We start from the raw sequence: 22681 nt of genomic DNA, 5'->3' as shown, positions 1-22681 counted from the left end.
TGGTAGGCTCATCTGATGAGATAGCAAGCAAACATACCCAAACTCTGTACTAAGGTTCTACTTGCAGGCTTCCTCCCCTTGTCTCTTCTGATAACCTGTTTATTAATGGAATATGTATTGATATGATGTAAATATTTAATGTATAATCTATGTAAGTATATGCCAAAATGCATTTGATGTAATCTTAAAATGGTATTTTGCCTGCTTTTATGATGCAAATTGACACTAAAAACCCAGCAAAGCTGGGCACCATAGTGCATGCCTATAATCCTAGTGGTTCCGGAGGCTGAGACAGGAGAATTGAGAGTTCAAAGCCAGCCTTAGCAAAAGTGAGGTGCTAAGAAACTCAGAGAGACCCTGTCTCTAAATAAAATACAAAATATGGCTGGGGATGTAGCTCAGTGGTTGAGTGCCCCTTGAGTTCAATCCCTAGTATCAACAAAATAAAACCCAGTAAAATGTCTTAAAATTATGCAAGTATGACTAGAACCAGTTTTCTTTACATTAGACTGAGATCACTAGTCCTTGAAAGTTAAGTGATACAAGTGATGTTTGCTCATCATTATTTCCGTAACTCTTTGCATATAGCACTTAGTAGATATACTTTTAAAATGCTTTAACATCCTTCCACATATATGATGAACAGAATGAAATCAAGTTGGCTTCAGTCCAGAAAATATGTGAGAAGTATTTAAGAATTCTGAAACATTAATTTTGAGGCACCAAAGTGTTTTATATTTGGAAGTCAATGTATAGTATTGGTGTGGAGGTTTTGACAAGGACACATTGTTTCACATGATTATTCTATTATTTAATTAGAAAGGAGCATTACAATCTTATGCTATGATTTTCTTTCTTGAGTCATTGCTAAATCATAGGCTTCTTATTATCCTGTTTACAATATATAGTGAATATTTAACCTAGTAATGTTTTGCTTTAAAGTACCATGCCTGATTTTTAAAAAATTGTAGTTACAGATGAACAGAATGCCTTTATTTTATTTGTATGTGGTGCTGAGGGTCAAACCCTAGTGCCTCACACATGCTAGGCAAGCACTCTGCCACTGAGCTATAGCCCTAGACCTCATGCCTGATTTTAACACACCTTATTTTTTTCATGAATTATTTAATTGTGCAGATTTAATAAAAATGCTTCTGTCATTCTTATTCTAAATTCTTTAAAATATTTTTTGTTCTTTTTAGATATGCATGACAGTAGAGTGTATCTTTATATAATATACATGGAGTATAACTTATTCTAATTAGCATCCCATTCTTGCAGTTGTATATGATGTGGAGTCTCACTTGTTGTGTTAATACATCTAATTTTGTTTATTTTTGTCTGCTATAACTTATCCCATCCCTTTATTTTCATCCTTGCTGTACTTCTGTGTTCAAGATATTTCTCTGGAGAATTGTATGTAGTTGTTTAATAATGGAAAATGTATGCATAAATTTCCTTTGATTACAGCACCTTAAAATATTCTATAATTGCAGATTCTATTTCCTCTTTGAAGGAAAACTCCATTTATTCACACTCTCCTGTGCTTTTTCTTTCTTTATGCAGTCTCAAATTTCTGCCCTATTTCATTTTCTTTCTGCCTGTAGAAAATCTAACATTTCTTGCAGGGCATGTCTACTGGTGATGAATTTATTCAGCTCTTATTCATCTGAGAAAGTCTTTATTTCTCCTTCACTTCGAAAGATACTTTTGCTATATATAGAAATCTAGGTTGCTGGGTTTTTTTTTAAACACTTGAAATTTTTTACTACACTCTCTTTCTTGCATGGTTTCTGACAGAAAGTCTGCTACAATTCTTATCCTTAATCCACTACAAGTAAGATATGTTTTTTGAACTTCCTGGATCTGCAGTTTGGTGTCTGTTGTTAATTTTGGAAAATTCTTAGCCATGTATTACTTGCAATTTCTTCTGCTCCGTTTGCTCCGTCTGCTTCTTCTGATTTTCCATTTATGCATATGTGACACTAGATTTGTCCATCTTTTAAGATTTCAGGTTGGTGATTTGCCTTGAAACTTCATTTCTATGATGGGTATAAAAAAAGTCATTGATTTTTTAGTTTTCCCAGATTTTCTTCTTCTTCTTCTTCTTGGTCTTTCTTTTCAAGGCTGTACTTCCAGCCTCACATTGATTCTGTGAGGAAGAAAAGCACAGGGGAAGCAAAGAGTCAGTGGATATTGTGGGTTCTTGTAAAAAAGAGAACCGTAGGCCCTGTATTCCAAGAATGGAAAAAAAACCTCAGGTAGGTCTGTAAGATCCTCAAGTAATGGAGCCTTGTGTCTAAATTCTTGGAAATATCTATATGGTATCTATAGACATTCTGGGCCTTAGGCTTCTTCCCACATTTTCCCTCTGCCCAAGTTATCATGGGAGTGCATGCGGGGCAAAGAAAGTCTCACAGAGATTAAGAGGCCCTAGCATATGATAGGAGCAACATGTTCCCCGTGGATATGAGTGGTATATGCCACTGATATAGTCTGCCCCAAAGGAGTTTCACAGTTGAGACTCAACTCAGCAACTGCCTGCTTGGACAGACAGAGGTAAATCAGATATGACATGATTGCCAGCATGGATTATGGTATTTAACAGAAGTCCTACATCCTGATGCTTTTTTTCAGTTTTTGATAGAATTTTATTTATTCATTTATTTATATGCAGTGCTGAAAATCGAACCCAGTGCCTCACACGTGCTAGGCAAGCACTCTACCACTGAGCCAGAACCCCAGTCCATCATGACATTTTGACACTATTTAAGATCCCCAGAACTTAGGTGCAATCTCAAAGCAAAGGGTGAGAGAAGGACTCCATACTGTGAAGATTAAGTTTCAACTACTCAGTAAAATGGGAACTTGACAAAGAATTTATGTTGAGCTGCAGAATAAAATAAAACTTATATTTTCTGCAAACTGAGTTTGTTAGATAACATCCATACCTGCAAAATAATCAGCAGCCCTGTGATAGATGTCAAGTATCCCTAACAAATTCATCTACTCAAAACATGGGGTATGTGGCTCTTACAGTTGAAAATCACAGTGTTCTTACCTTGAGGCCAGAGGGACTTTACATAAGAAATGACTTTAGGCATTTCAGTGGGTATTTGAGGAGAGGAAAAGAACTTCAGACAGTCATCATTCTTTTCTCTGCAGAATGAAGTATCATTGGTGAGGTATGATTTTATTTCATTTCTTCTTTTCTCCTGTCTCCATTCCTCTTTATTTCAAGCATTTATTTTTCTCCCTTGTTATTTCATCTACTCCCTCCTTCCTCTTTTTCTCCCTTCTTGTTTATTTTCCTTTCCTCTTTACCTACTCTATAACCCCTTGTCTTAGTCAGTTCAGGCAGCTATAGTAGAATGTCATAGACTGGTTGGCTTAAACAGAAATTTGTCAACAGTTTTGGGAGCTGGGAAGTCCAAGATCAAAGTACTGGCAGATCTGTGTCTGCAAAGGCCCCTCTTTCTGATTTGCAGACAGCCATCTTCTTAGTTATAATCACAAGGTTGGGAGCAGAGAGCAAACCCTCTCATTTCTTCTTATGAAGTCACTAATCCCTACCATGAGTGATTCACCCTCATGGTATGATTACCCCCACAGACCCCATCTCCAAATACTAGTACATTGGGAATTTAGGATTGAATATCTGAATTCAGTGAGGATGCATTTTGGCCAAAGCACCCTACTATCTCTTCCTGCATCTCTCCCCACACTCCTCTCCTCTATCCTACATTCTCTTCTCCCTTTTATATTCTACTTCCTTATTCTCCTTTCCTCTAGCTTTTCTTTTACCTTAATCTAGCATCCATTCTTACTGTGCCCTCTTATTTTTTCCTTATCTTTCTAATTTCACTTATTTCCAACTACTATTTTCAGTCGTTGTCTCTTACTTCGTTTTCTTCTCTCTCTCCCTTTCCATCCCCTTTTGTTTCAGCATGGCTCTTATTTTCCTTTTATCCCTCACTCCAGGTTCCCATCTAACAACTATTGGGAAAAGGTGAAAGAAAGAGAATAAAGTAGAATCAAGTTGTATTTTTGAGTATTTTGGGGAAAAATTGTAGTTGTAGATAGACAGCATGCCTTTATTTAATGTGTTCATTTTTATGTGGTGCTAAGGATCAAACCCAGTGTCTCTCACATGCTAGGCAAGCACTCTACCACTGAGCAACAGCCCCAGCCACTCAAGTTGTATACAAAATGATTGAGTCAACAGGACTAGATAATGGATTAGGTTGGGAAATAAAGCAGAGAGAGACATTCTGAATAACCCAAAGTAAAATAAGGACAGAAAGAAACTTTAAATATGATTTTTCAAAACTACTTATAAAAAAGCAACAATCATTCTGATTGGTAAAATATCAAAGTCATTTCAGGAAAAAGAGATACTTATTGAAATTATTACTGATTAATTTCTTGATGTTTTAGTGGATCATAGAAGACAACAAAATAAGTACTATACATAATGTAAAAGAATTGATCAAAATTACTTTTTCCATTTTTAGTATTATGCAGTAAGAAATCAATAGTTTTTTTTTAAAGAAATACACTAAAATTGGGAACTTCTGTTTTAAGAAAAAAGAGGTAAATGGAGTAGATGTATTTCCCCCTATTCATCCATAGTCATATATAAACCAAATGTAAGAAGACTTTAGAAGTTGAATTGAAGATGGAATATTCTCTAGGGAAAGTTGAGTCCAAGGAATGATGTGGAGATGATTTCCCTGGGCTTTGTCTTTTTTTCTGCTTATATTCCAGACCAGATGCTAGTGAAGCCTGCAAACTGGAAACACTGAAAGACACAGACAAAATAATAATTTTCAACTGAAGTCTGCTTTATTTCTCTGTCCAAAGAACTGGACAGCTTAGAAATACCAAACAATAATCACTCTACTCTGGCTAAGCACCAGAGCGGAGATTGCAGCTCCAGCCCTACTTGTAAAAGCCAACTAGAGGCCCTAAACTTCTTCCATTGCCAAGGTATAATGATCTCCAATTTCCTTACTGAGTGATGTTAGAGAAGGGCAAATGGGGAGTGGGAATAGCTCAGATCCCTTAGTGTTAGTAGGTACCTCATGGGGCTTCTGTATCTCCCTGCCCCACCGTGGGTGATAATGAAATACTCCTCCCCTAACCAATAGTTTGATATCAAGAAAAAAGCCTAATGATGACATTTATCCACCAGTGGTCTCAATGGGGAAAGACACCCGAGTGTCTTCCAGTTAGAGTAAAAGCTTAGTGTGGAGCAGAAATTCTATTAGCCCAGTAACAAGGAACTCCTCTCCTCCAGGTGTCAATGGAGGCTGAGTGGGGAATGTGAACTTCACCCATATGCAGTAAAAGAGAAGATTTGAATAAGATCCAACACCTTGTAACATAATAAGTAAAATATCTATGATTTACTTGAAAATCACTTGCCATAGTCAGCACTTTAATAATCACAACATAAATGAGAAAAGACAATATATCAACATCAAGATGACATAGATAATAGAATCATCTGACAAATATTTTTAATAGTCACAGTAAAAATGTTTCAGTGATCAAATGTGAACATGCATAGAACAAATAAAATAGAAAGCATCAGTAAGAAAATAGAAAATCTCATAAAGAAATAGAAAGCATAAAAAGAAATTAATAGGAAATTTAAGAATAGAAAAATCCAATCAAAGGAACTTTAATAAAGGAAAACCTCAATAGATGAGCTCAGTGGCACACTAAAGATAACAGAAGGAATGAATCAGTGAATTTGAAGATAGAACAATAGAAATTATCCAGTCTAAACAACAGAGAAAAAAATAGTCTCTTAAACAAAAATAAACAAAAGATTAAAAGCCTCACTTGTAATATATTACACTAGACATAATATTGATGTCATTATAGCTACAAAGAAAAGCAAAACAATAAAGTAAAAAGAGATATTGAAAAAGGATATAAAGGCTATGAAAATTTCCCAAGTTTTGGGGGAAATTTCCCAAGATTCATGAAGGTGAGCAAATTCCAAACAGGATACAGTCAAAGAAACTCACACCAAAACCCTTTATTTTCAAACTTCTGAATGCTAACGACAGAAAAAGATACTTTGAAAGCCATCAGAGATAAAGAAAAAAAAAAACCTATATGGAATACCAAACCAGTGACAGCAGTTCTGTCATGGAGATCATGACATTTTTAAATGTTGCAAGGAAAGAACAATCAACTCAGAATTATATACCCAATGAAAATATCCTTTAATAATGAAAAGGAAATCAAGACATTTGCAGAAGGGAAACTAACAATCACTGCCAACCTGTGTATCCTAAAATAATGGTTAAAGGCAGTTCTCCATTAAAAAAATGGGGCTGGGGGGCTGGGGTTGTGGTTCAGAAGTGGAGCGCTCACCTAGCTCCTGTGAGGTGTTGGATTTGATTCTCAGCACCACATAATAAGTAAATAAATAAATAAATAATATAAAGGTATAAAACAAACAAAAATCTGTTCTAAAAAAATGGGGCTGGATGTGTAGCTCAGTGGTTGTGTGTGTGCTTATTAGCATGTGTAAGGCCCTGGGTTTTATCCCCAGAACCAAGAAAGAAAGAAAGAAATGGAGATTTTTTTTAACACCATTTATACACAGTCTCATAAAATATGAGGAAATAACTCATTAATTTTATTAAGTTGGTGTTACCCTGATCCAAAAACCAAAGTACAAGAAAGAATCTTACACGTTAATGTCTCAGAAAAATAAATGCAAAAATCTTCAACAAAATATTGGACAATCAAATACAGCAATGTAGAAAAAGATATACTCTGTGTCCAAATAGAATTTATTTCATGTATAATTCAGTATTCATAAAGCAATGTACTTTACAGTATCAGCAGGCTAAAGAATAAAATTCATGCCAGGTGCAGTGGGATACACTTTTAATCTCAGCGGCTCAGGAGGCTGAGACAAGAGGATCACAGGTTCAAAGCCAGCCTCAGCAAATTAGTGAGTCCCTAAGAAACTTAGCAAGACCCTGTCTCTAAGTAAAATATTAAAAAAGGGCTGGGGATGTTGCTCAGTGGTTAAGCACCCCTGTATTCAATCCCTGGTACCAAAAATATAATAATAATAAAAAAAGTCTTATATTGACCGACTCATTAAATCATTGTAGAAAATCCAACAACTCATTTACAATAAAAACTGTTAGCAACCCAGCAGTAGAGGGTAACTTTTTCAAAACCACAACAGTTTATACTATAACTTCAACTAGCAGAATAAATAAGAAATAAAACTATTTCCAGACTGTCGTAATAGTGTATAGGGGTTTCCAAAAATCTACAAAACAACAATAACAACAACAACAAACCTTCATAGAACTATAGAACTGGTAAGTCCCAGGATACAAGATCAACATACCATTATCAATTTTATTTCTGGATCCTAGAAATATACCCGTGGAAACCCAAATTAAAAATGAAATGCTATTTAAAATGACTAAAAAAATGAAACACATGTAAATTTAAAAAACACGCACAGGACTTATATGCTAAAAATACACAAAAGTTTAATGTAGAAATTAAAGAATACCAAAGTAAATGGAGAGACATACTATGTCATAGCTTGAAAGAATCAGCATCAAAAAGGTATTAAATTCTTCTAAATTGATAAGCCATTTGATTGCAAATCTTATCACAATCACAGCAAATTTTTTTGTAGATAAAAACAAGATCATTCCAAAATATATAGAAAAACTAATAGATAATTTTGAAAAGGGATAAAATTCAGAAATCATTCTACCTAATTTCAAGATTATTGAATACAGTAATCAGGACTGCAGTATTGGTAGATGAAGAAACACAGAACAAACAGTGGAATAAAATGGAGAACTCAGAAACAGACTTCCATAAATATTACCAATTGATTTTTGACAAAAGTGCAAAAAAGGAATTCAGTTCCAAGGATGGATTGTGTTGTAGTGATTGAATATCCATAGCTCTGACTTCCTGTACCCCAAGAAAAAAATGAACCTCAGCCTGTACACCTTAATCAAAACATAAAACTAGGAGCTGGGATGTTGCTCAGTGGTAGAGTACTTAAGTGGCATGTGCAATGCCCTGTGTTCAATCCTCTGGACGAGAAACAACAGCAACAACTTAAAACTAAATGGTTGGCAGACTCAATGTCAAAAATTAAAGCTATAAGATTTTTAAAATATAACAAGAGGAAAATCTTCAGATCCTAGAATTTGTGGGAGAGTTCTTAGAAATGACATAAATCCACAGTCCTTACAAAGAAAAAAAAAATCAATTAAGTGGACTTCCTCGAAATTCAAATTTTTGCTTTACACAAGAATATTCAGAAGATAAGAAGACAAGCTATAAACAGGAAGAAAATATTTGTAAACCATGTATCTGACAAAGGATATATGGCATATATATATAAATTCTCAAGATTAAACATTTTTAAAAAGCTAGAAGGAAAGCAAAAATTCCAATTAGAAAATGTCAAGAGACATTTCATCAAAGAAAATATATGGATGGCAGATAAGCACATGAAAATATATTCAACACAAGCATTAAGGAAATGCAAATTTAAACTACAATCTGATATTACTACACGCCTGTGGCTAAAAACAATTAACAGCTAGGCACGGTGGCACACGCCTTTAATCCCAGCGACTTCGGAGGCTGAGGCAGGAGGATCATGAGTTCAAAGCTCTAAGCAACTTAATGAGACCCTGTCTCAAAATTTAAAAAAATACAATAAAAATAAAAAGGACTAGTTATATGGCTCAGTAGTTAGGCACACCTATGTTCAATCCCTGGTAACATACCCCCCCCCCCCAGAAAACAACAACAACAACAACAAAACAACTAGCAGATACTGTCAAGGATTTGGAGAAGCTGGATCACTCACATATTGTTGAATGGAGTGTAAAATGGTAATCCACTCTAAGAAAGTTTGGTAGTTTCTTTTTAAAACTAACATGTACTTACTATAAGACCCAGCAATTGCACTCTTGGACATTTGTTGCAGAGAAGTGGGAACCTGTGTTCATGCACACACACAACTTGTACACAAATGTTTATAGCAGCTTTATTCATTATAATCACAAACTGGAAATGACCCATATGTGTTTTCAGTGGATGAATGTATAAATCAACTGCAGCACATCGATGCTATGGAATAGTACTCAGCAATAAAAAGAAACAAACTATTGAAACACAAAACAAACTGAATGTATCTCCCAGGCATTACTCTGGTGTGAAAAAAGTCGATTCTCAAAATGTGACATATTGTATGATTCAATTTTTATAACATTGAAATGATAAACTTACAGAGACAGAGAGCACATTAGCAGGTGTAAGAGTTTAAGGTGAGAGAAAAGAGATTAGTGTGATGTTAAACGGGGAGTTCAAGGGAAATCTTTGTATTGATGCAATAATTCCGTATCTTGATTGCTGTGGTGATTTATAGAGACATCCTCATGTGATAAAGTGGCATGTTATTGTACCATATTTGATTTTATCCTATATTATGTCCATGTAAATATTTGAGGAAGTAGATGGAGGGGGGGTACATAGAACCTGCCTGTACTATCTTTGCAATTTTCTATGTATCTCTATTTCAAAATAAAAAGAATTCTAAAAACTTTATAAAGTAGTGCAATTAAGAAAATATAGCTAAAAGTTGCTGGACACCAGCTGTACTTGAGAAATCATTCCATTAAATATTGTTGCCGCCATTGAACACTGGACTGTGGATACTGGCCTTGTTACCAATGCCCACCCTGGAAATTGCATTTTCTTGTAACTTCTGCTCCTACCACCAGAACTAGGACAATGGATTCCATCATTGCATTTTTTAATCACTCAGAATAAGTTAGGTGGGTGTTGTGACTGCACAGTGAAAAGGTTGATTCAGCAGGTCTGGAGTGTTCCAAACCCTGTGCATTCCAAAACAAAAATGTCTTGTACAAAGAAAGGTCTGGCTCTTGAGCAACTTTGGGAGGTAACCTCTAAGCCCTTGGAAAATATTCTGCCTGATTTGAGTGTCTTTGTTTGCCCAGGGCCTTGAGCCACATTGGCCTTGGGGTATTAGTCTGGAGACTGAATAACTAACTCAGGTGCTCGGGGATTAGCCGACTGACCCCCAGTAAAAACCCTAGGTACTAAGTCCTGGGTGAACATCCCTGTTGACAGTGTTCCTTACATTTTTTTCACATTGTCGGGAGAATTAAGCACCAACCATACAACTCCTTTGGGAGACAACAAATGACAATTCATGTCTGGTCTGTCCTGTATGTACCTTTTACCTTTGTTGACTTTCATCTATATCCCTTCATTACAATAAAGCATGTCATATGTATATCACTTTTTGTGAGATCTATGAGTCTTTCTAATAAATCACTGACTTTGAGAGTTGTCTTTGGAAGCTTGCAGCACTGGTAAATCTGAGATCAAATTCTCTTAGGTGCCAAGGGGATGTGAATATTCTGGCCTTTGTGGCATTTTCAGTAGCAACTGTTCTGTAATATAAAGTATATGCACTTGTATTAGCTTACTGAAATGTGAACTCATAAAGCTGAGCATGGTGGCACACTCTCCTGTAATTCTAGTGACTCTGGAGGCAAAGGCAGGAGGATTGCAAGTATCAAGCCAGCCTGGGTAATTCAGCAAGAACCTATTTCAAAATAAGAAATTAAAAGTGGGTTGGAGAAGTACCTCAGTGGCAGAGGGCTTACTTAGCATGTGTGAAACCATGGATTCAATCCCCAGAACTGCAAAAATAAATAAATAAATAAAAGTGGGGGAGGTGCTGGGGATATAGCTCAGTGGCAGAGTGTCCCTGGGTCAAAAAACCCCTAAAAATCAACAAGACAAAGACAGAATACCCAAATAAAAAATAGATAAAAGACTTGCACACACACTTCACTAAAGAAATTTAATATGTCCATTACTGTGTTCTGCCACACTACTTCCAGAAGCATAAATAAAACACAAAAATGTCCATAAATATGCATCAGTCTGGGAAAATTTGAAAAAGTCTTATAATATGAGGCACTGTAGAGTATGTCAACCTTACTTTTGGGCACGTGATGTTTTAGAAATAAAACACATCACGCATTAAAATGAGAATAGCTGGGTGTGGTGGCGCATGCCTGTAATCCCAGCAGCTCAGGAGACTGAGACAGGAGGATCAAAGCCAGCCTCAGCAAAAGCAAGGCGCCAAGCAACTCAGTGAGATCCTGTCTCTAAATAAAATACAAAATAGGGCTGGGGATGTGGCTCAGTGGTTGAGTGCCCCTGAGTTCAATCCCCAGTACAAAAAAAAAAAAAAAAAAAAAAAAAAAAAGAAAAAAGAAAAAAAAAAGAAAGAAAGGAAAAAGAAAAAATAATATGTATAGGGGTGTTTTGATTGAAGTGGTTTTTGTAGATGCCCCTCCTCTTCAAAACCTTATGACTTATATGAATGTCTGTGAGGGGAAATTTGCATTCTTGTTCACACCCATTGTGGAATATTATGCAGACATTTAAAAGAATGAGTCAGGTAGATGTTGTGAAATGATGTAAATCAGATGCATAAAAGTTTATGAAACATCTTAATTCTTGTAAAACAATGAAACATGGCTTTTTGAAGTTAGAGCTATGTCTGGCAGGTGAAGATAGAAGTGAAAGAATAGAAAGCAGTAAGCAAAAGAATTCAATTTAAAATATTTATGGCATTTCTATAATCCTTTTGATGTAAGATTTTTCATGTATTTATTATGCATAAAGTGGTATATGGAAAGGTAGCATAAAATCTTAGCAACTTTCTCAAGATGATGTTTACATAATGTCTAAAATATTTAGATAATATTTGAAGCTTTAATAATAAATAGATTTTATAATGACAATGTAGTATTTGTATAATGAAAAATAAGTTAATTGATCCCAGGAAAAATGTCTCTTGAGTTTCTTGCTTTAGCAGTATGATTCATTCATTCATCAAATTAATATTTATTGAGCATATAAAGTGTTTCAGGCATTGTTGTATGTTCTGGGGATGCAAATGAATAAAACAGACAACAATCTATCTCTCTAAGCAGTTTATATTCTACTGTAGAGAGAAGGGTACAACTAGAGGAGATGGAAGGGAGGAAGGACTCAGTTTAAGACCTGTTATTTTGAGTACCAGAGGGATCCAATTGGATAAGTGAGGCAGGCAGTTGGATTAGGGATCTAGAATTCATAGGCCATGTCAGGACTGGAGATACAGATATGGAAGCAGATAGTATATAAAATGGTGTTTCAGATCTCCTTTCCAGAGTCTGATCACGTCTCACTGCAGACACTTTACAGAGGAAGTGCTGAGGAAAAACAGGCAGCTGACAGGGGAGGTTGCTATGCAACAGATGAGGAAAGTCATCCAGCCAGGCAGAATTGATGTTGGCCCTTGGGGACCAAATGCTGCAGTCCTTCCTAGCATTAGCTTCCTTTCGTATGCAGGCTCCTGGCAGGAGCTGATGCCAGAACAAATGGGAAGTGTACAAATATCTGCCTTGGATTCTGGCAAAGTATCAGTTCGGTTTGAGTCATCTCACATGTGTCTACGTTTTCTGGCTTTTTGAGCGGCTCCAGCCATCCTGGAAGCAGAGTAGCCTGTGTGTCCTTGAGCAGGACCCCATTTTCTGTGCTTCCCACTCTGCATACTGAGAAAGCAGGCTCAGAAGTCAAGTGACCCAAAGGGGTTCAGCTGCCAGGGACAGAGAAGCCAGGCACTCCATCTCTGGAATTCTGAAGCCCAGCCCAGCTTCTTTCTGCAAGACCACAGCTGTCTCAGGCCTCAGGCCTGGAAGGAAGCAGGAGGCCATTGACTCTGAAGCAGGGCTTGCCATGGCACAGACACACAAGTGCCTGACTTGTGTGTTCCGGGAAAACGTTGGGGGGCAGGGTGATGCTGTCACTCCTAGGAAAGAGTCTTGAGAGTGGGAGCAGAGAGAGGGCCCAGTGTAGGATCCAGTTCTACCACATAGAGCAGGCATGGTTCTGGGTCTTGAATGCAGAGCCTGAGTTTAGGCCTCCTGGAATGCAGCCCTTGCTTGTTTGGGGGCAGATGTAGGGGTGGGGGTGGTCTGTTTCTCAAATGGAGGAAGGAAGCTTGCCTTGGTCCCCAGGCCAGCACAAGCAGAACAGAGGCTTTGCATTCAGGAAGACCCATACCCAGATTTTGCATTTCTATTTACTGGCTCTGTGACCTTGTGTGGCCCATGCACCCTGTGCCTCAGCTTCCCTGGTCTGTAAAATGGGGAGGCTCCCATCCACCTTCCAGGGCTGCTATGTCAGGAAAATAAGCCACCGCACTGATCCTGCTGTGAGGTACAAGCTGTGCTTTTCTCTGCCCACTCCCCTTCCCCTCACAAAATATTTCCATGGCTGGAGCTGCAAAAAAAAAAAAAAAAGAAGGGAAGCTAGTGTTCTGAGCCTGGGCGCTAGTGAGGGGGAACATGTAAGTCACGTGGCGGGCATATATTTTACCTCTTTCAACAGTGTATCCTCTGGCCTTCCCTCTCCTGGGTTGCAAAGTAAATGAACTCCAGGGGAGGCCTAGCACTTGTTGCAATTAGAGACCCCCCACAGAGATACCCTCAATGGAGACCTAAGCGGTACTCTGCAGGCGGGTAGAGAAGCAGGCAGTTCTGACCCTGGGGCCTTGAATAGGGGAGGGGCAGAATAGAGACGCATTGCGGAAAAGGTAGGGGGCCGAAGTGTGGGGCTAGGGGTGGGACCAAGAGGCTCAGCGCATCTGTTGGGGGAGGGGATGTAGAGGAAGGGGAGGAACTGCTGTACACTGTCGACCTGGTTGGTGGTGGGGTGGTGTGTTGGCAAAGGGGCGGGACCTTCTTCCAGTGCACATGCGCGTCGTAGTCTCCAGGACGAAGCTTTTGTTGGGAAAGCAGGCGGGACTCTTATTTGGTCGGTTAGCTCTTGCGCATGCGCGCGGCGTCCTGAGGCGGTGGGTGGTATATTAGGCGAAGAGGCGGGGTCGTCTAAGCTGCCGCGCTGGCATTTTCTCCTGGATAAGGAGAGAGTGCGGCTGCTGAGAGCCGAGCACAGCTCTCCCGATCCTCTGAGTCGTGAAGAAGGGAGGCAACGAGGGGGTTGGGGTCGGGGCCTGAGGCAAGGTGAGATTAGCCCCCAGACCGGGCATCTGCCCCCTGGTGCGGGCTCCCCTTTTTCTGCCCCCGACCCCTTTACCCCGGATTCGGAACCCCTCTCCATTGCCTGACTCCCCACATCCCCCACCCACTCTTTCCTGATTCGAACCCCCGTATCACCCTCGGAACCCCTGACCAATCCCTGCCATCGTTCCTCACAGAATCCTCACAGATTTCTCGATCTCTGTCTGTACTGTTATTCCTCCTGATTCGAAACCTCCATTCAACTTCCCGAGCGCGAATCCTATCCTAACCCGAACCCCGTTTGGGAAGCTTCTCCCTGTCAAGCTTCTAGAGCTCCAGAATCTCCATCGGGACGCCCGCTCACTTTTCCCGCTCCGTCCCTCCTCACATCCAGCCCCTCCTCCGCCCCCACAATCAAACCACGCGCACGCACACCCCTCATTTGGGCCCTCCGTGTTTGCCCTCGGTGGTATAACGCCCAGCTCCTCTTCCACAACCCTCAGGCTCCGCTCTCGCCAGAGGGACAGGAGCCATGGCTCAGAAAATGGACTGTGGTGCGGGCCTCCTCGGCTACCAGGTGAGATCTCCGCTCCCCACCCCACCATTTCCCGGGCAGACACTCCCCCCGCCCTCGGGCCCCACGGGTCGCCCACACGCCAGGATCCGATTTTGCCCTCTTTTCGTGCCTAGACTCCTTCGTCTTTCAAATTCCCAGCGTTTATCAAAGGGGGGTGGGGCGGCCCTTTTCAGCCATCAGTCCCTGCTCAGAGAAAGGGGAGACCCTGTTAGTAGTCAGGGCAATCTGCCCAGAGAATGCGGGTTGGGTAAGGAACCATTTTTTTTTTCCACAGTCCTGACGCGTGTGGAGCAGTCTGTCGCCCCCTCCCCCAACCTCCCGCCTCCACCCTCCCTTTCTCCCGCATTCCCCCCTCGGGCGACCCCCCTTGTGCTCCTCAACTCTTCGCTCCGCCTCGCGTCCTAAGCTCCCTCCGCGAGCCCCACTGGCTCTTCCCTGAGCCCACTCCTCCGTCCCTCAGCTCCCCCCTCCCCACTCGGTTAGCGCAGCTCTGCACGCTGCCCCGCCCCTCGTCTTGCCCCTGCGTCCGCCCCCTCCACCCGTCCTAGGTTCTGCACCCGCCCCGCCCCCCTTCGACCCTAGTCTGCTCCCTAGGTGTGTCCCAGCCTCTCCAGGTTTTGCACCAACTGCCTCCTGCAGCTCCCCTACTGCGCTGCGCCCCTCCTCCTGCTTCTGAGGCCCAGACATTGAATTTTTTCCCCCTGTATTTTGCAGGCTGAGGCCTCTGTGGAAGACAGCGCCTTGCTTATGCAGACCTTGATGGAGGCGATCCAGATATCGGAGGCTCCACCTACCAACCAGGCCACAGCAGCTGCCAGCATGCCGAATGCTAGTCCCCAGAGTTCACAGCCCCCAACTGCCAATGAGATGGCTGACATTCAGGTCTCAGCAGCTGCAGCTAGGCCTAAGACAGCCTTTAAAGCCCAGAATGCCGCCACAAAAGGCCCAAATGGTGTCTATGATTTCTCTCAGGCACATAATGCCAATGAAATGCCCAACAATCACCCTAAGGCAGCCTTTAAGTCTCAGAATGCCACCCCAAAAGGCCCTAATGCTGCCTATGATTTTTCCCAGGCAGCAACCACAGGTGAACTAGCTACTAACAAGTCTGAAATGGCCTTTAAGGGCCAGAATGCCACTACTAAGGTGGGCCCAAACACCACCTACAATTTCTCTCAGCCTCCTAATGCCAGTGAGGTGGCCAACAACCGGCCTAAGACAGCCTTCAAGGCTTGGAATGATACCACTAAGGCTCCTACAGCCGATACCCAGAACCAGAATGTAAACCAAACCAGAATGGCTGCTTCCCCACCTGACATAGAGACAAACCCAAGTATCTCTGAACCTGACGGTGCAGCTGCGCAGACATCTGCAGATGGTTCCCAGGCTCAGAATCTGGAGTCCCGGACTATAATTCGGGGAAAGAGGACTCGAAAGGTGAGATCCCCGCTAGCTTCACTTTGCTTTGGGTTCTCTCCTTTCTTCTCTGAGGTTCTTTTTTTCTGAACAAAAGTGTATGTAATTGCCTGTACTTGGCTAGGCTGAAGGGGATGTTAAGGTGAATGTTTATTTCTGTCCACTGAGTGCCCACAGACTAATGGAGAGTTAATACGTAGGCATGTTGACGGCAGCCACCATGTTAAGTCATTTTACATTTTGAGAGCAGCCACCATGTTAGGTCTTGAGCTAGGCCCCCTCACACAGGTTATCTCATTAAATCTTAAAAATACCTCTTACTATCTAGGGATCATACTTGAGTTTTACAGAGGAGGAAATTAAGTCCCAGAGAGATGAATTGACTTGAATGATTCATTCAGGATGATATAAGCAGAGCCAGGAAGAGTAAGCCTCAAGCCTCTAACCTTGGGTTGCTTTTGACCTGATTTAGAGATGAAATTCTTAAATGGAAGACAGGGAAAGACAAACCTCAGACTCAGGGTGACCAATGGCCACTGGTCAGGTGGCTGCCAATACAGGTGAGGGTTTAGGGGACCTTCCTGGAATAGATAGGGTAAGGATATAGGACCAACTAGTTACCCTCAACTTTTCTTCTCTCTGATGTTGCAGATTAATAACTTGAATGTGGAAGAGAACAGCAGTGGGGATCAGAGGCGGGCCCCACTGCCTGCAGGGACCTGGAGGTCTGCACCAGTTCCAGTGACCACTCAGAACCCACCTGGTGCACCCCCTAATGTGCTCTGGCAGACCCCATTGGCTTGGCAGAATCCGTCTGGCTGGCAAAACCAGACAGCCAGGCAGACCCCACCAGCACGTCAGAGCCCCCCAGCTAGGCAGACCCCACCAGCCTGGCAAAACCCAGTCGCTTGGCAGAATCCAGTGATCTGGCCAAACCCAGTGATCTGGCAGAACCCTGTGATCTGGCCAAATCCTATTGTCTGGCCTGGCCCAGTTGTCTGGCCAAACCCACTGGCCTGGCAGAATCCACCTGGATGGCAGACCCCACCTGGATGGCAGACCCCACCCGGCTGGCAGGGCCCTCCAGACTGGCAAGGCCCTCCTGATTGGCCGCTACCACCTGATTGGCCACTGCCACCGGATTGGCCACTTCCTACTGACTGGCCACTGCCACCTGACTGGATCCCTGCCGACTGGCCAATTCCACCTGACTGGCAGAACCTGCGACCCTCACCTAACCTGAGACCCTCCCCCAACTCGCGTGCCTCACAGAACCCTGGTGCCCCGCAACCGCGAGATGTGGCCCTTCTTCAGGAAAGAGTAAGAGCTATGCCTTCCCACTCACTTCTCTCTTGCTTTTTTATGTTGTTGTTATCCTCTCATTTATAATGAACCAAATTTTCTGCAAACATATTAAAGCTTTGATGATTTCCTTTTCTCCTCTCAGGCAAATAAGTTGGTCAAATACCTGATGCTTAAAGACTACACAAAGGTGCCCATCAAGCGCTCAGGTAGGCATCCAGTGCTCTCTTCCAGAGATCTGCCCTGCCCCTCCCTTTGCTTTATGGTCATCCCTTTGCTTATATGTCCCCTCAATTTCATAGCTAGTTCTTTATTTTCCACCTTTGAGGACATTAGCTGTATTATCCTCAGTAAGGCTGGCAAAGGGGTTACTGCTCTATGGCCCTGCTCAGCCCAGGTGCTCCCTTTTCTCTCCTTACAGAAATGCTAAGGGATATCATCCGAGAATACACTGATGTTTACCCAGAAATCATTGAACGGGCATGCTTTGTCCTGGAGAAGGTGAGAAGGCAGCTCTGAGGGACAGGAATGATGGGGAAAGTCTTGATTTCAAAGATTCATAGGGTTCCTACTGGGAATTTAGGGCAGTCACACAGAGAGGTGATTGACAGCGTCTGGGTAGCTTGTGATAAATTTTGTAATTTCATAGTCTGTTTTCTTTCCCCTACAGAAATTTGGGATTCAGCTGAAGGAAATTGACAAGGAAGAACACCTGTATATTCTCATCAGTACCCCTGAGTCCCTGGCTGGCATACTGGGAACGTAAGATGGGAGAGGAGGTGGAACGTGGCCTTTCTCAGTGATGCTTTTTTTCCGGGAATTTTAAATAGGTCAGGGTCCAGGATTCAGGTTCACATAGCAGGTCATGGGTAGAGCTGGGATATAATTCTCTCCTCACTAATGAATGTTGGGGAAGCTAGATGGGTAAGTGGTCTGGGGTCTCTCTGCTGAAAACATGTTCTTTTTGTACTCTTTTAGGACCAAAGACACACCCAAGCTGGGTCTCCTCTTAGTGATTCTGGGTGTCATCTTCATGAATGGCAACCGTGCCAGTGAGGGTGAGTGACTGGACTTGCAGCTGGGGGTTGGCTACAGCCTTATTTTCATGCTCATTTTCCGTGCCTTGTCTCCTCTTGCCTCCCATTGCAGCTGTCCTCTGGGAGGCACTACGCAAGATGGGACTGCGTCCTGGGTATGATTGGGCTCTCTCATCGCTTGCCTGTTTGAGTCATCCTTTGGCAATAGAGGATGGTCCCAGGATTGCATTAACCTGGTGGTCTGGGGGTTTGGTTTGGGAAGAACCAGAGCCCAAGGATGTTACCTGGGAGGATGGGGAAATAGTCCTGAACTCTCTGCCTTTTTTCTCATCTCTGACCTTGTGCTAGAAAGCTCTTCGCTTTTCTTTGGGCAAAGTCAAGTAATTTCTGATTATAGATTCCTTTCTTTTCATTTTTTAACTGTTAGGGTGAGACATCCCCTCCTTGGAGATCTGAGAAAACTTCTTACTTATGAGTTTGTAAAGCAAAAGTAAGTGATGCCTAAGGGGTCTTTTCTGGGTATCATGATTCTGACTGTGTGATGGTCTGCCTCAGAAATCCCCTTCTAAGCTCATTTCTTAACTATACCTGTATGTAAGCTCACAAAATGTGTAATTAGGAGTTACTCCTTGAGGTTGAATTTTTCTACAGCATAGTTGTTTTACAAGCAAAACCTGTCCTCCATCCCCATGGTAGACATTTCCAAGCCTAGGGCAGGCAGAGACTTTTGTACTGCTGTATAATGATGGCAGTGATCCTATCTGGGGGCTCATTGAAATGATTACAAGAACCTGGAGCTAGAGCTTTGGTAGAGGGGTGAGGTTAGCGTTGTCCTCTGTGTGACCCTAAACAAGCCTCCTGTGCACCTCTGAATGATTGCGTACTATAGAATCACTGGCACAGGAATTCAGAGGTCTGATTATTAAAGTGTAAATAACCTGATTGTGTTTAGGAATGAGTCTGGTAATAAGAGAGTTGCTACCTAAAATCAGGAGTTTCAAAATCTGAGGTTATTGTGCATTGGTGGACTACCACTCTCTTTGGATAGGTAGACACAAGACTTTTTTGCTCTTTCAGATACCTGGACTACAGACGAGTGCCCAACAGCAACCCTCCCGAGTATGAGTTCCTCTGGGGCCTCCGTTCCTACCATGAGACTAGCAAGATGAAAGTGTTGAGATTCATTGCAGAGGTAATGGAGGAACTGCTCCAGAATTGATAGGTTAAGGGATGAGGTATCACTGGCTGGGAAAGGCCCAGAGCAGGAATGAGATCCTAGGTATGTTGTTGTTGTTATGTAAGCAATAACACAAATTTAGGTGCTTAGTATGTATTGGATGCCTAATATATAGTAACTAATACTGTTATGAGTTTTGTATTGTTTTCTTTTTTGGTCAGGTTTTTTCAGTATATTTTTATTTTTTTCAAGCTTTATTAAGGCATAGTCAGTAAAAATTATATATATATATTTATGGGTTACCTGGTTTTTTTTTAAACGTTGGCTTTTTTCATTTTTTTAATTGACTAATAAAAATTGTACATATTTGTGGGGTACAATGTGATGTTTTTATGTATTTATATATTGTGGAATGGTTAAATAAATCTAACTATCACCTCACATATTTACCATTTTTTGTGGTAAGAATGATTAAAACCAGCTCTTAGCAATTTTCATATATGTAATACATTAACTATAGTCATCATGTTATACAGTAGATCTCCAGAAATTATTCATCCTATCTAACAAAATTCCCACTGCTTAACCAATATCTCCCCATTCTCTACCCTACCCCAGACCCAAGCATCCACCTTTCTACTTTACTTCTATGAATTTGACTTTTTTTTAGATTTGACACATAAGTAACATTATATAGTATTTATCTTTATGCATCTGAATTATATACTTAGCCTAACGTCCTCTAGCTTTACCCATGTTGTCAAAAATGTTAGGATTTCTTTCTTTTTAAAGGCTAAATACTATTCCATTGTGTGTATAGACCACCTTTTCCTTATCCATTCATCTATTGATGAACAATTAGGTTGATCCTATATTTTAGTAGTTATAAATAGCTTTTATTTGTTTTTTTTTTTATATGTCAGGTTCAGAAGAGAGACCCTCGTGACTGGACTGCACAGTTCATGGAGGCTGCAGATGAGGCTTTGGATGCTCTGGATGCTGCTGCAGCTGAGGCTGAGGCGCGGGCTGAAGCAAGAACCCGTATGGGAATTGGAGATGAGGCTGTATCTGGGCCCTGGAGCTGGGATGACATTGAGTTTGAGCTGCTGACCTGGGATGAGGAAGGAGATTTTGGAGATCCCTGGTCCAGAATCCCGTTTACCTTCTGGGCCAGATACCACCAGAATGCCCGCTCCAGATTTCCTCAGACCTTCGCTGGCCCCATCATTGGCCCCAGTGGCACAGCCAGTGCCAACTTTGCTGCCAACTTTGGTGCCATTGGTTTCTTCTGGGTCGAGTGAGATTTCAGGTAGGTACATTAATTTGGATTGGGGAGTTATGGATCTTGGAGGGTATAGGGTTGATGGGGTTGTATATATCTGCATAAGCTAAGATTCATAGGAAATCCTCGTTGGGGAGATGATGGAAGTATAGGAAAGCACTGTTTGATATTTATGTTACTTGTTATTTGATATATATCATTAATTTTTTTTTTTACTTTTTCTTTCTTGTGTTCACAGATATTGCTCATCGGTTGCAATAGTCTTTCCCCTGAGTGAGGCTGAAGCCTCAGATTCCTTCTAAACACAAGCTATCTAGAGAGCCACATCCTGTTGACTGAAAGTGGCATGCAAGATAAATTTATTTGCTGTTCCTGTCTATTGCTTTTTTTTCCTTGTGTGCTGTCAAGTTTTGGTATCAGAAATAAACATTGAAATTGCAAAGTGAACTTGATGTGCTCTGTTTTTCTTTTTTCTTTTTTTTTTTGTATTCATGGAGAGATCAACATATTTAATGTGAGAGGACATCAGCTCTAACCTGAAGGGTGGATCAGCTTTAACCTTTGAAATGTGGGAGGATCCAGTTAATGGATTGGGAACCAAAAGGAACCATAGTGCACACAAGAGACCCAAGAATAGTGTAGTTTATTCAGTAAATATCTCAAAAACGTGTAGATACACTGTTACATGTCCTGGAGTGATATTGAGAGAAAAGAAATGAGGGAGAACTCCAAGTAATGACAAGGTTCAGAGTGGGAGTTGAAGGGGAGAGGTGAATCAGTAAGTTGGTTTTACTGTCCATGTGGGAAGTGAAATATCTCCAAGGGTGGAGATAGGAGTAGGAGTAAGAACAGTAGGAGCCACGTGCCAAAATCAGGAAGAAAATATACCCATAGCCACATTGTCCATGCCTCCTCCCATCTCTGGGAATGCAGCCCAGTTAGCCTATCCCTCTAGGAAACCCTCATCATTCCTCACCCCCACAGAACTAGGCTTTATCATAGAGACAGGGTTTTATGGACAGTGAAGGAGGACTTACAATGGCCTCTTCTTTCCTGCAGGGAGAAAGAGGAGCCTTTGTTGTATAGAGAAGAAGGATTAAGTAAGACAAAGCTCCAAAGTTAGACAGCCTTTTGCTGTGACTGAACAGCGACCTGGCTTGATTACTGAAGGTCTGTGCTGGAAGCAAGGCTCTCCCACTGAGAATGAAATTATGCCTAGACCACAACTTCCTTAAGAGTTTCGTGGTATCTGGGCATGAAGACAAGGGCATAGGCAAGAGCTTCTGGCATAGGAAATGAGCAAAGGCAAGTTGACCCATTGTAAAAAGCTCAGTAATGGGTAGAGAGAGTGTTCAGAGCTTTTTCAGGCTTTCAGATGATGTTTGAATTCTATAAAGGCCCTTGCTTAACAGAAATGAGGCAGAAGTCAGTGTATGACCCTAGTCCCTCCCCTGTCTCTTGTCTTCACTGCTAGACTCCCTTTTTTCAGCCAGGTCTAGGTCCTGATGCTCTTCTCTGAAAGGCTTGGGGGAATCAGCCTGAGGCCTTTTCAGCATGGAGTGTCATAGTCTTGCATCTGGTGACTCAGACTGTGCTGTGGTTCCTATATTTCTGGGGTTTTCTTCCTGGTGACATGAAGCAGCTGAAATCTGGGGTTGGGGCAGCCTTTCTGTGGGAGAGGGTGCTTTCACCACATGCTGTGTCCACAGCAGGCTTGAATGTGGAGTCCCCCACTTGCCTCAGGCTTCTCTCAGT

The 22681-nt window shown here is 41.6% G+C and overlaps 1 protein-coding gene across 1 annotated transcript; it reads left to right on the top strand.

Annotated features, from left to right (window-relative positions):
* Positions 1–13947: 13947 nt before the first annotated feature.
* On the top strand, positions 13948–21335 carry Maged1 (MAGE family member D1). The gene is made up of 13 exons (XM_026381599.2): positions 13948–14138; positions 14639–14712; positions 15427–16149; positions 16780–17448; positions 17576–17639; positions 17852–17931; positions 18101–18192; positions 18409–18488; positions 18580–18622; positions 18895–18957; positions 19545–19659; positions 20568–20953; positions 21165–21335. The coding sequence occupies exons 2-12, from the start codon at positions 14668–14670 to the stop codon at positions 20943–20945; spliced, it is 2352 nt and encodes a 783-aa protein (XP_026237384.1). The 5' UTR covers positions 13948–14138; positions 14639–14667; the 3' UTR covers positions 20946–20953; positions 21165–21335.
* The last annotated feature ends 1346 nt before the right edge of the window (positions 21336–22681 follow it).

Source organism: Urocitellus parryii, chromosome X (assembly GCF_045843805.1).
Source record: "Urocitellus parryii isolate mUroPar1 chromosome X, mUroPar1.hap1, whole genome shotgun sequence".
NCBI classification, from domain to species: Eukaryota; Metazoa; Chordata; class Mammalia; order Rodentia; family Sciuridae; genus Urocitellus; species Urocitellus parryii.
The sequence above is the reverse complement of the archived record's forward strand: the minus strand, read 5'-3'. Positions and strand labels throughout refer to the sequence as shown.